Source organism: Camelina sativa, chromosome 14, assembly GCF_000633955.1.
Source record: "Camelina sativa cultivar DH55 chromosome 14, Cs, whole genome shotgun sequence".
Classification (NCBI taxonomy): domain Eukaryota; kingdom Viridiplantae; phylum Streptophyta; class Magnoliopsida; order Brassicales; family Brassicaceae; genus Camelina; species Camelina sativa.
Window position 1 is genome coordinate 4,128,202 of NC_025698.1, and position 13,680 is coordinate 4,141,881.

The 13,680-nt window shown below is 36.4% G+C and overlaps 1 protein-coding gene and 2 long non-coding RNA genes across 5 annotated transcripts; all 3 read right to left on the reverse strand.

Annotated features, from left to right (window-relative positions):
* Positions 356–5,882, reverse strand: LOC104739550 (phytochrome A). Of its 3 annotated transcripts, XM_019236023.1 has the most exons (7): positions 5,227–5,882; positions 5,097–5,131; positions 4,812–4,927; positions 2,207–4,272; positions 1,245–2,061; positions 880–1,170; positions 386–800 (listed from the first exon to the last, which is right to left on the reverse strand). In XM_019236023.1, exons 4-7 carry the CDS (start codon positions 4,263–4,265, stop codon positions 599–601), a joined length of 3,369 nt encoding a protein of 1,122 aa, XP_019091568.1. In that variant the 5' UTR covers positions 4,266–4,272; positions 4,812–4,927; positions 5,097–5,131; positions 5,227–5,882; the 3' UTR covers positions 386–598. The 3 variants fall into 3 exon arrangements, with proteins under 3 accessions (XP_010458244.1, XP_019091568.1, XP_010458247.1); XM_010459942.2 differs by lacking the exon at positions 5,097–5,131 and having other exon boundaries at positions 356–800; XM_010459945.2 differs by lacking the exons at positions 4,812–4,927; positions 5,097–5,131.
* Positions 6,943–8,095, reverse strand: LOC104739551. The gene is made up of 2 exons (XR_760014.2): positions 7,359–8,095; positions 6,943–7,059 (listed from the first exon to the last, which is right to left on the reverse strand). It is a non-coding gene; the product is annotated as an uncharacterized LOC104739551 (long non-coding RNA).
* Positions 9,443–10,595, reverse strand: LOC104739552. The gene is made up of 2 exons (XR_760015.2): positions 9,859–10,595; positions 9,443–9,559 (listed from the first exon to the last, which is right to left on the reverse strand). It is a non-coding gene; the product is annotated as an uncharacterized LOC104739552 (long non-coding RNA).

The window sequence follows — 13,680 nt, forward strand, 5'->3', positions numbered from 1 at the left end:
AAAACTGATTAAATAAATAATAAGATCATACTTCCCCATGTGCTTCTTAATTCAAAACTAAGTGTACTCCATATGGCCAGCTAATTAGATCCCTGTAGTAGTTTAGAAGTCTGACCTCTTCTTCATGGAGTTAAGCTAAAGCTAAATTTTTGAAACCAAGAATTCTTGCAACATAGTCAAGGTTCATACATTACCTGTAAACTCTGGCTTGTTGTACTAACCACAAGGCATATACTCTAGCTGCAGCCATTCAGCGCATTAAGCATATCCTCTCTATCATCAAAAAGAAGTTGGTAAGATCTGAATGGAACTTTAGGAGGAGATTGTCAGACTAAGAGTATTTGTTTTGAGACCGTGACTGAACTTATTTCTCTCATACATCAGCTTTTGAATGATACATTATGAAACCAAAACACTCGAGAGGAGATAGATATGCATCCATATATTACAGCTTCAGAGAAGAGTTCACAAAAGATGTAAATGGATGGATATATGATATATCATCGTTATTGAAATTTGAAACCGAAAACAAAACGCGATAAAGAAAGGAACAAACAAAGAAAATCCAGTGACTATTGACCCCTATCTCTTTTGGGGACTACTTGTTTGCTGCAGCGAGTTCTGCAGAGATAATGAAACTTGATTTCCCAGCTTGTCTCAAGTACTGAACATCTCCATTCATCAGCTTCACCAGTTTCCGGCTAACCATCAAACTCAAACCTTCTTCTGACACATCTTCCTCAGTCCCAAACATTTGGTTTAGTAAAAACTCGGGTATCCCAGCTCCCGTATGCGTTAACCTGTTTTCATCAACCCAATATCCTTAATGCACTTCTTTTTTTAACATCATTGTGTGCATTCTGATTAAGAATATTTTACCTGATCTCTAAAGAAGCAAGATGCACAGAACGCCCAAGCTGATCCTTCCTCAAGGAAGCTGTAACAGTTAGCTGACCTCCGGATGGTGTAAAGTTAACAGACATCAGCATGAAATCTGCCAAGACTTGTTGAAGCCTAATACTGTCTCCATACAAAGTATCAGACATTACTTCTTCTCCGGTCTCATTTGTTATTCGAACACTCTTTCCGTTACTCTTCATCATTACTTGACTTGTGGAAGCAGTCAACACTTCGTTTAAGCTGAACTCTTTCATTTCCAGATCCAAACACCTGCGCAGTCAAATCCCAACATAAGAAATCAGGTAAACATGTTGAAAGATAAAGAAACTTCGATTCTTGTATACCCTTCTATAATGCTTTCAAGATCCGAATCATCAAGGATCTTGCTTAGTTGCTTCTGACATAACGCGCTAGTTTGCAAAATCTGTCTCTGCTCTGGTCCTAATTCAGTGCCTTCTATCATTTTCCTTGCAAACATAATCCCAGAAAGCGGATTCCGGATCTGTCTTTTGATGTATGCTAGAGCCTTTAGTCTCTTCACTGCGGTTCTCTCAGCTAGACGCTGAACATGGAGCGCTTGCTGCAGCTCATGGCTGGCAAGTTGCAGGAAACAGAATACACCTGTCACTACACCTTCCCTGTCCAGTTTCTTACTCACACACAACAGACACTCTACATACTTGCCACCTCTTGTAAAGAAAGCAAAGGACACTTTCTCTGGATCTTGACTGGTCACAGCGTTGTTCAGCACAATCCCAAGGTTTACAAAAGCTTCTTGATTCTTTAGACGACAACATGATTTCTGTGTCCCAAAGACTTCTCCTAAGAGCATCTTGTCGATCACTTCCTCTCGCTTTAAACCGGTTAACTTTGACATTGCTGGATTCCACTCTGTGCACCATCCAAACTCATCGGTGCCAAATATGGGCGGGATCAGCGGGTTTGGATTTTGGATAATCGCCTTGTAATCACCTTCAATCCGAGTAAACTTGTCCATCACAGTCTTCTGGCCAGTAAGATCATGGGCTACAAAACACACCCCAACAACGTTTTCATGAAGATCTCTACTTGCACATGCATTTACAACTAAACTTATTGGACAAGCATCAGCTCTGGTCAGTTGTGTCTTGATTTCAAATTGGACATTCTGCTCCTCGGTTCCTGCAAGTGAAGTTTATAGACTCAGCTTCAGTTGTTCAGAGAGAAAAAAGCGAAACCAACTTACATGATTCTCAATTGAAACTTGAACAGTGCAATCTAGTTGGAAGATTCTTAGCAACTCAGCATAACTTAGGAAGAGAGTTACCTTCTAATGCATTCTCTAGCATCCTTTTAACGATTTCCACCGAAGAATCTTCAACAAGTGTGAGGAGATGCTTCCCAATTGCTTCATCAACCGAAAGACCAGTCAGCTCAGCAATTTTCGTGTTCCAGCCATTAACCAATCCATCAGAATCAACCGCCAATATTGGCACCGTAGCAGTCTCAATTAAACGAACCATCTCACTGGTCACAGCTTCTAGTTCTTGTATACCATCAATTTTGAGATCATTTAGCTTAGAGTGAATGACCTTTGTATTCACATCAGTAGTCTCACCATCCTTGAAAGCATTCCTCAGAATAAGCTGCAAGGAGTGTATTGCATCCATCTCATAGTCCTTCCAAGGTAAACTCCTTGTCTTGACCACTTCAAGGAAAGCCTTGAACGATGACCTCGGGTGCATTCTCCTTGCATCATCCCTATCATCTGGATCATGCTTGGCACCTCCCCATCTCACTTCACCAGCGGTATGAGAACGGAACCAGAAAATCATGTCTTTCGATGATATCCTTACAGCCGCCATTCCACATACCGAGTCCCCAAGAGACAGAGCCCTCGGAAACCCAGCGTCATGCAAACTATCAGTGCTCAAACCTGTTGAATCCGTGTGGTATTCACACAACCATGAAGCTATCTCCTGCAGATGGAACTCACTTGGAGTTGTTCCCAGTTTCCATACCTTGTCTTTATACAAGAGTGCTGCTCCATCACATTTCACAAGGTCCATTATGTTGGGGCTCTGCGACACAATACCCAGTGGAGCATCACGCATCAGCATATCACACAAGAGTGTCTGTGTGCGCAAAATGTTCTTCTCCACAATCTGGTTCTCCAGTTCCACCTCCTTATTGACGTGTATGGCAAACACTTGAGCAAGAAACTCACATGCATACCTGAGAGGAAATGGGACAAACCTTGGAGTTGTATTATGACAAACCACTAAACCCCATAATCTCTTTCTCTTCTGAGGCTGTGCAGTAGAATCAGGAGCATCCCCTTCTCCATCTTCCTCATTAACTACAACCGCCATAACCAGAGATGCAATTGAATCCATGTTGGCCATGTACTGTAAATGGCAGCTGTGCGGTGCTCTGAGGGTAGAGCCACACAAGGTAAGATCAAAGGAAAGCTTTTCATCTTGAAGCACCCTAGCATGTTTTGCATTGCAATCAACGATCATCCGGACCTTGTTCTTCATAAACAGAAAACGGGCTGCCTGAGGGATGTCAGTGGCTGGATAATGCAGACCAAGATAAGGTTCCAGCCCAGGTTTTGTAACCTCGGAGACAACCTCACCGTGATCATCTTCATGAAATTTATAAGCCATCACCCTGTCATACCCCGTGAGTTCAAAAACCTCCTGTGCCATTGTATCACAAAGCCTTTCCATGCTTCCACTGGGCAAAGATTGCAGCCTAGTGATTGCTTTGGCAGCGAGCTTATATGATTGTAAGGCACCAGCAGCTGTCATGGGAACTTCATAAGGCTTTACCGGTTCAAAGTCGACAATGATGCTCCCTGTAACCCTGTGGACAATCGCATAAAAGGGTTTTGCAGAAGTCTTGCAGTGCACAAGAATGGGATTCAACAAGGATACATCTCCAAATCCAAGAGCTTTCTGCAATGCAGAGGCACTAGGAGCTGTGAAAAGACTCCTTATATCTGTCCCAATGCCTAGAACAGGGTGCTCGCCAACACTAGGAACTGCATGACTGGTCATTGTCAACAACTCGGGAGCATTCTCGCTGTATGCAATGACTTTGAAAGTCTTCTCATCCAAGGCAAGCAAACAACCAAAGGGCTGAATCAGCTTTCCCTTCTGTATGTGATGAAGATAAGTCGTGGTCACCTTGTCAGACCTTGGTGGCTGGTTCTCCACAACCGGGCCAGTGACACGAACTGAGGTTGAGTAATCAAAGGAACTGCCTGACTCCTCAAAATCAGCATGGAGCTTCGCATCTACAGTGGTCTGCGCAATGATTCTAGCGCTGTGCCTTGATCGCCTAGAGCCCTCAGAGGACTGACTTGGCCTAGACCCTGACATTTTTTTCCTGACACAGATACAAGAAAACAAAAATTAAGTGCAAAACTTCTGCTAAGGAGACAACACAAAAGCATTCTTCACCAATAATACAAGAAAATGCATAAGGATAAACTTGAAACACTAAGAAACAATTAAGAATTTCAAAGCAAAAAGAGGCATGTAGTACTAGAGTAACTCCATCGAGAAAGTCTGCCTAGCTAAACCCAAAAACAGGATACAACAGGTGCAGGGATCATCCTGCTATATTCCACTGTTCAATGATTTACCATTCTCAAAGCAACTAAACCAACTTAATTATGATGTGTAAGGACATAGCTAAGGAGTCAAATTCCATGAACACTACCAATCTTAAGTCATCCTACAACCCAAAATCAACAAGATGTCGACACAAATGGTAATTGATACTCAAACTCAACAGGGACCATCAAGTTGACAAATACTAACAATAACGAGGATCAGAGCAAAATCTGCCTTTCAACATCCAAAACAGAGATAATACATAAAGTAGACTTTAATATAAACTCTTGGGTGTCTCTATAGCTATACCTTTCGGAAAGGAGTAATAAAGTCCCACAGCGAAAGCAATCGTAAAAGTGAAGAGAGCTAAGAGGATGGGATTAATTGGATGCTTCTTCTCATAAATGATCACAGACTACAAAAATCTGAGTAAAAAACACACACATCAAGCCAGATCAAAAAGAGACCTACAAAAAAAACCTTTATTCACCAAAATAAAATAAAATACGGACTGTATTGATGACAAGAGAGAAATAGCTTTAACTAAAATTAAGTAAGGACTAATCACAAAACGCAACCCCGAGAAGAGCTTACAGAGTAAGAAGAGTGAGTCTAGTTGCTGCTAAGCTCTAAGCACAAAACAATCGAAGAAAGAAGCTTCCTTTATATATAAAAATAAATAAATAAAGAAAGGAGGAAGCTTGGGGAAAGGGAAAGTAGCTACCTTTAAGAAAGAAGAGAGAAGAAGAAGAAGAGAGAAGATTCAAGAAACCATGATCAGATCTTGTCTAGTGACACTCTTGAGAAGCTCTTTATGGGTTATTGTAAATCAAGACCTCGATCACCGCCTCTTCTCTCTCTCTCTGGTCTGCTGCTACGTCTCTCTACTCTCTATTATTTGTGCTCCCTAACACAGACGACGACGATGAATGGGACCACCCAAATACGTATGCCCATGTCTGAGAGTATGGGCAATTTGCATATATTATAATAATATACTTTTTTAAAAAAAGCTTAATTTGGATAAAAGACAAATCTCACACACACTAATCAAAGAACAGGGTCGGCTTCGCCGGTAACATTTTTTCTTGCTAAAACAGTAAGGGAAGAAGATATGAGATACTTAAAATTATAAAAAAAAGCTTGGCACCTTTTGGGATTCCACAAAATCAAAAACAAAAAAAAAGAGTTTTTTTTTATGGAATTTTAGTTAAGATATTTTTTTAATTTTCACAGATGTGACTAACAAGACTGTATAATGAGGAAAAAAAGGAACAAACTGAAACTTTTTTAAATCAGACTGAAGAGAATCATACAAAGGATAAAGAGGAAAAGTAAAAAAGATTATTAATATAAAAACAAGAAAGAAAGAGAGAGAGAAAAGATGAGGGAGGAGGGAGGGGGGCAGTTGTTTAATGAAGGCAGTAACCAGAAGTGGAAAGTTGTGTGTTTGGGGAAGACGACAAGGGATCGTCTTATGGGCTTCACGTTTTCTCGGCTTTTTGCGTTTTGTAATCTGCTTCTCTTATTATTAACTTCATTGTTTGGACTTTCCTTTTTTGTATTTGTTTTTTTTTTTTTATCAATTTCCAAATTAACTAATCTGATCTTAATTAAAGTGGAAACCCTTTTTTGTGTTTTCTTAATTAGGTCATTAAATATATAATAACAAATAGAAACTGAAAACTCCCTCAAAATTATCACCGAACCACGCTCCCATGTCTTCCTTTTAGGTATTTGCTTCCATCCTATAAACTTTAATTTTTTGTTCACCAAGTTTTTGCAGTAGACGCTGCAAATTTTAGTTCAAGATTGTCTAAGATGATCATGTCCAAAAAAAAGGAATCGACAACGTCTCATCCAGACAGCGCAACTTCGCTTAGATTTCGTGGCACANTTTTCCTGACACAGATACAAGAAAACAAAAATTAAGTGCAAAACTTCTGCTAAGGAGACAACACAAAAGCATTCTTCACCAATAATACAAGAAAATGCATAAGGATAAACTTGAAACACTAAGAAACAATTAAGAATTTCAAAGCAAAAAGAGGCATGTAGTACTAGAGTAACTCCATCGAGAAAGTCTGCCTAGCTAAACCCAAAAACAGGATACAACAGGTGCAGGGATCATCCTGCTATATTCCACTGTTCAATGATTTACCATTCTCAAAGCAACTAAACCAACTTAATTATGATGTGTAAGGACATAGCTAAGGAGTCAAATTCCATGAACACTACCAATCTTAAGTCATCCTACAACCCAAAATCAACAAGATGTCGACACAAATGGTAATTGATACTCAAACTCAACAGGGACCATCAAGTTGACAAATACTAACAATAACGAGGATCAGAGCAAAATCTGCCTTTCAACATCCAAAACAGAGATAATACATAAAGTAGACTTTAATATAAACTCTTGGGTGTCTCTATAGCTATACCTTTCGGAAAGGAGTAATAAAGTCCCACAGCGAAAGCAATCGTAAAAGTGAAGAGAGCTAAGAGGATGGGATTAATTGGATGCTTCTTCTCATAAATGATCACAGACTACAAAAATCTGAGTAAAAAACACACACATCAAGCCAGATCAAAAAGAGACCTACAAAAAAAACCTTTATTCACCAAAATAAAATAAAATACGGACTGTATTGATGACAAGAGAGAAATAGCTTTAACTAAAATTAAGTAAGGACTAATCACAAAACGCAACCCCGAGAAGAGCTTACAGAGTAAGAAGAGTGAGTCTAGTTGCTGCTAAGCTCTAAGCACAAAACAATCGAAGAAAGAAGCTTCCTTTATATATAAAAATAAATAAATAAAGAAAGGAGGAAGCTTGGGGAAAGGGAAAGTAGCTACCTTTAAGAAAGAAGAGAGAAGAAGAAGAAGAGAGAAGATTCAAGAAACCATGATCAGATCTTGTCTAGTGACACTCTTGAGAAGCTCTTTATGGGTTATTGTAAATCAAGACCTCGATCACCGCCTCTTCTCTCTCTCTCTGGTCTGCTGCTACGTCTCTCTACTCTCTATTATTTGTGCTCCCTAACACAGACGACGACGATGAATGGGACCACCCAAATACGTATGCCCATGTCTGAGAGTATGGGCAATTTGCATATATTATAATAATATACTTTTTTAAAAAAAGCTTAATTTGGATAAAAGACAAATCTCACACACACTAATCAAAGAACAGGGTCGGCTTCGCCGGTAACATTTTTTCTTGCTAAAACAGTAAGGGAAGAAGATATGAGATACTTAAAATTATAAAAAAAAGCTTGGCACCTTTTGGGATTCCACAAAATCAAAAACAAAAAAAAAGAGTTTTTTTTTATGGAATTTTAGTTAAGATATTTTTTTAATTTTCACAGATGTGACTAACAAGACTGTATAATGAGGAAAAAAAGGAACAAACTGAAACTTTTTTAAATCAGACTGAAGAGAATCATACAAAGGATAAAGAGGAAAAGTAAAAAAGATTATTAATATAAAAACAAGAAAGAAAGAGAGAGAGAAAAGATGAGGGAGGAGGGAGGGGGGCAGTTGTTTAATGAAGGCAGTAACCAGAAGTGGAAAGTTGTGTGTTTGGGGAAGACGACAAGGGATCGTCTTATGGGCTTCACGTTTTCTCGGCTTTTTGCGTTTTGTAATCTGCTTCTCTTATTATTAACTTCATTGTTTGGACTTTCCTTTTTTGTATTTGTTTTTTTTTTTTTATCAATTTCCAAATTAACTAATCTGATCTTAATTAAAGTGGAAACCCTTTTTTGTGTTTTCTTAATTAGGTCATTAAATATATAATAACAAATAGAAACTGAAAACTCCCTCAAAATTATCACCGAACCACGCTCCCATGTCTTCCTTTTAGGTATTTGCTTCCATCCTATAAACTTTAATTTTTTGTTCACCAAGTTTTTGCAGTAGACGCTGCAAATTTTAGTTCAAGATTGTCTAAGATGATCATGTCCAAAAAAAAGGAATCGACAACGTCTCATCCAGACAGCGCAACTTCGCTTAGATTTCGTGGCACAGCTATGTTGGACCAAAAAAGTGTCTTCATAATGCAAATGTCCTCCTACCAAATACATCCATGATCCATTAGACATAGTCACTGGCCCATGTTGCGTGTCTAGATTAACAAAATACTATCTTATACATCTCATTTCATTTCAGGAAGAACACTTGAGGAACAAAACATATATGAGTCTGATGAGGGGTGATAGCTAGTACTAGTAGGAAAGGTGTTTATGGCCTAGAACGCTCCAATCCTTGCTGATTCGTTGGTCTGGAACTTTAAGACATTTGTTTTGAATTTGAACTCTAAAAACAACTGTCCGGTACGTACCATGTGTTACTGTGTTTTCTTTGTTTACCATGCACGTACCAAGAGTTAAAGAAGAGTCCATTAGTGTATTAGACATTTTTTAAAAAGTAATTGGAAAAATAGGCAGTTTTTGTTAAAAATTTGAAGAATAGACACTTTTTAGCTTTTTGACATAGAGAATTTATGAGAAAAAGTAAAAGACAAAAAAAATAGAAAGACTAATATACCCATGATTATTTATCATAAAAGAGAAAGTTTATTTGTAATCCCAATTTTAGAGGAAATGAGAGATAAAATTTTGTGTATGTGGGACCCAATTTTGAGGTATTGGATAAAAAAAGTTAATGTTTCATGGTCCACTACTCCATTTAAATTAGGAATATTCTTTCAAATAACATCAAATAATTTTTATTTTAAAATTTAGCACTCTAAAATTTTAAAAATAGAATTTAGTTTTAAAATTTAACCCTAAACTTTAGATACTAAAATCTTATCCTCTAAAATCATACATTAAATGTAAAATAAAGAACCTAAACCTAAAAAAAANTTCAACATCCAAAACAGAGATAATACATAAAGTAGACTTTAATATAAACTCTTGGGTGTCTCTATAGCTATACCTTTCGGAAAGGAGTAATAAAGTCCCACAGCGAAAGCAATCGTAAAAGTGAAGAGAGCTAAGAGGATGGGATTAATTGGATGCTTCTTCTCATAAATGATCACAGACTACAAAAATCTGAGTAAAAAACACACACATCAAGCCAGATCAAAAAGAGACCTACAAAAAAAACCTTTATTCACCAAAATAAAATAAAATACGGACTGTATTGATGACAAGAGAGAAATAGCTTTAACTAAAATTAAGTAAGGACTAATCACAAAACGCAACCCCGAGAAGAGCTTACAGAGTAAGAAGAGTGAGTCTAGTTGCTGCTAAGCTCTAAGCACAAAACAATCGAAGAAAGAAGCTTCCTTTATATATAAAAATAAATAAATAAAGAAAGGAGGAAGCTTGGGGAAAGGGAAAGTAGCTACCTTTAAGAAAGAAGAGAGAAGAAGAAGAAGAGAGAAGATTCAAGAAACCATGATCAGATCTTGTCTAGTGACACTCTTGAGAAGCTCTTTATGGGTTATTGTAAATCAAGACCTCGATCACCGCCTCTTCTCTCTCTCTCTGGTCTGCTGCTACGTCTCTCTACTCTCTATTATTTGTGCTCCCTAACACAGACGACGACGATGAATGGGACCACCCAAATACGTATGCCCATGTCTGAGAGTATGGGCAATTTGCATATATTATAATAATATACTTTTTTAAAAAAAGCTTAATTTGGATAAAAGACAAATCTCACACACACTAATCAAAGAACAGGGTCGGCTTCGCCGGTAACATTTTTTCTTGCTAAAACAGTAAGGGAAGAAGATATGAGATACTTAAAATTATAAAAAAAAGCTTGGCACCTTTTGGGATTCCACAAAATCAAAAACAAAAAAAAAGAGTTTTTTTTTATGGAATTTTAGTTAAGATATTTTTTTAATTTTCACAGATGTGACTAACAAGACTGTATAATGAGGAAAAAAAGGAACAAACTGAAACTTTTTTAAATCAGACTGAAGAGAATCATACAAAGGATAAAGAGGAAAAGTAAAAAAGATTATTAATATAAAAACAAGAAAGAAAGAGAGAGAGAAAAGATGAGGGAGGAGGGAGGGGGGCAGTTGTTTAATGAAGGCAGTAACCAGAAGTGGAAAGTTGTGTGTTTGGGGAAGACGACAAGGGATCGTCTTATGGGCTTCACGTTTTCTCGGCTTTTTGCGTTTTGTAATCTGCTTCTCTTATTATTAACTTCATTGTTTGGACTTTCCTTTTTTGTATTTGTTTTTTTTTTTTTATCAATTTCCAAATTAACTAATCTGATCTTAATTAAAGTGGAAACCCTTTTTTGTGTTTTCTTAATTAGGTCATTAAATATATAATAACAAATAGAAACTGAAAACTCCCTCAAAATTATCACCGAACCACGCTCCCATGTCTTCCTTTTAGGTATTTGCTTCCATCCTATAAACTTTAATTTTTTGTTCACCAAGTTTTTGCAGTAGACGCTGCAAATTTTAGTTCAAGATTGTCTAAGATGATCATGTCCAAAAAAAAGGAATCGACAACGTCTCATCCAGACAGCGCAACTTCGCTTAGATTTCGTGGCACAGCTATGTTGGACCAAAAAAGTGTCTTCATAATGCAAATGTCCTCCTACCAAATACATCCATGATCCATTAGACATAGTCACTGGCCCATGTTGCGTGTCTAGATTAACAAAATACTATCTTATACATCTCATTTCATTTCAGGAAGAACACTTGAGGAACAAAACATATATGAGTCTGATGAGGGGTGATAGCTAGTACTAGTAGGAAAGGTGTTTATGGCCTAGAACGCTCCAATCCTTGCTGATTCGTTGGTCTGGAACTTTAAGACATTTGTTTTGAATTTGAACTCTAAAAACAACTGTCCGGTACGTACCATGTGTTACTGTGTTTTCTTTGTTTACCATGCACGTACCAAGAGTTAAAGAAGAGTCCATTAGTGTATTAGACATTTTTTAAAAAGTAATTGGAAAAATAGGCAGTTTTTGTTAAAAATTTGAAGAATAGACACTTTTTAGCTTTTTGACATAGAGAATTTATGAGAAAAAGTAAAAGACAAAAAAAATAGAAAGACTAATATACCCATGATTATTTATCATAAAAGAGAAAGTTTATTTGTAATCCCAATTTTAGAGGAAATGAGAGATAAAATTTTGTGTATGTGGGACCCAATTTTGAGGTATTGGATAAAAAAAGTTAATGTTTCATGGTCCACTACTCCATTTAAATTAGGAATATTCTTTCAAATAACATCAAATAATTTTTATTTTAAAATTTAGCACTCTAAAATTTTAAAAATAGAATTTAGTTTTAAAATTTAACCCTAAACTTTAGATACTAAAATCTTATCCTCTAAAATCATACATTAAATGTAAAATAAAGAACCTAAACCTAAAAAAAATATTTCCAAAAAATATTTTAAGATATTGTAATTTGTCACATAATGTTAATTTTGGTATACCATCTGAGTTAAGTGTACAATATGAGTTTAGTGTACAACTTGGGTTTGGTTTACCATATAGGTTTAGTATACCATCTGGTTTTAGTGTACAATGTAGGTTTCGTGTGCAATATGAGCCTGGTGTACCATTTGAGTCTAGTATACCATCTACGTCTGGTGTACCATCNGAGAGTATGGGCAATTTGCATATATTATAATAATATACTTTTTTAAAAAAAGCTTAATTTGGATAAAAGACAAATCTCACACACACTAATCAAAGAACAGGGTCGGCTTCGCCGGTAACATTTTTTCTTGCTAAAACAGTAAGGGAAGAAGATATGAGATACTTAAAATTATAAAAAAAAGCTTGGCACCTTTTGGGATTCCACAAAATCAAAAACAAAAAAAAAGAGTTTTTTTTTATGGAATTTTAGTTAAGATATTTTTTTAATTTTCACAGATGTGACTAACAAGACTGTATAATGAGGAAAAAAAGGAACAAACTGAAACTTTTTTAAATCAGACTGAAGAGAATCATACAAAGGATAAAGAGGAAAAGTAAAAAAGATTATTAATATAAAAACAAGAAAGAAAGAGAGAGAGAAAAGATGAGGGAGGAGGGAGGGGGGCAGTTGTTTAATGAAGGCAGTAACCAGAAGTGGAAAGTTGTGTGTTTGGGGAAGACGACAAGGGATCGTCTTATGGGCTTCACGTTTTCTCGGCTTTTTGCGTTTTGTAATCTGCTTCTCTTATTATTAACTTCATTGTTTGGACTTTCCTTTTTTGTATTTGTTTTTTTTTTTTTATCAATTTCCAAATTAACTAATCTGATCTTAATTAAAGTGGAAACCCTTTTTTGTGTTTTCTTAATTAGGTCATTAAATATATAATAACAAATAGAAACTGAAAACTCCCTCAAAATTATCACCGAACCACGCTCCCATGTCTTCCTTTTAGGTATTTGCTTCCATCCTATAAACTTTAATTTTTTGTTCACCAAGTTTTTGCAGTAGACGCTGCAAATTTTAGTTCAAGATTGTCTAAGATGATCATGTCCAAAAAAAAGGAATCGACAACGTCTCATCCAGACAGCGCAACTTCGCTTAGATTTCGTGGCACAGCTATGTTGGACCAAAAAAGTGTCTTCATAATGCAAATGTCCTCCTACCAAATACATCCATGATCCATTAGACATAGTCACTGGCCCATGTTGCGTGTCTAGATTAACAAAATACTATCTTATACATCTCATTTCATTTCAGGAAGAACACTTGAGGAACAAAACATATATGAGTCTGATGAGGGGTGATAGCTAGTACTAGTAGGAAAGGTGTTTATGGCCTAGAACGCTCCAATCCTTGCTGATTCGTTGGTCTGGAACTTTAAGACATTTGTTTTGAATTTGAACTCTAAAAACAACTGTCCGGTACGTACCATGTGTTACTGTGTTTTCTTTGTTTACCATGCACGTACCAAGAGTTAAAGAAGAGTCCATTAGTGTATTAGACATTTTTTAAAAAGTAATTGGAAAAATAGGCAGTTTTTGTTAAAAATTTGAAGAATAGACACTTTTTAGCTTTTTGACATAGAGAATTTATGAGAAAAAGTAAAAGACAAAAAAAATAGAAAGACTAATATACCCATGATTATTTATCATAAAAGAGAAAGTTTATTTGTAATCCCAATTTTAGAGGAAATGAGAGATAAAATTTTGTGTATGTGGGACCCAATTTTGAGGTATTGGATAAAAAAAGTTAATGTTTCATGGT

Coding starts and splice junctions, on each gene's coding strand:
- LOC104739550 (XM_010459942.2), bottom strand. CDS start 4,265: ATGTCAGGGTCTAGGCCAAGTCAGTCCTCTGAGGGCTCTAGGCGATCA. Junction 2,062..2,206: donor GCTAGAGAATGCATTAGAAG/GTAACTCTCTTC, acceptor CTTCACTTGCAG/GAACCGAGGAGCAGAATGTC. Junction 1,171..1,244: donor CTTGAAAGCATTATAGAAGG/GTATACAAGAAT, acceptor TTGACTGCGCAG/GTGTTTGGATCTGGAAATGA.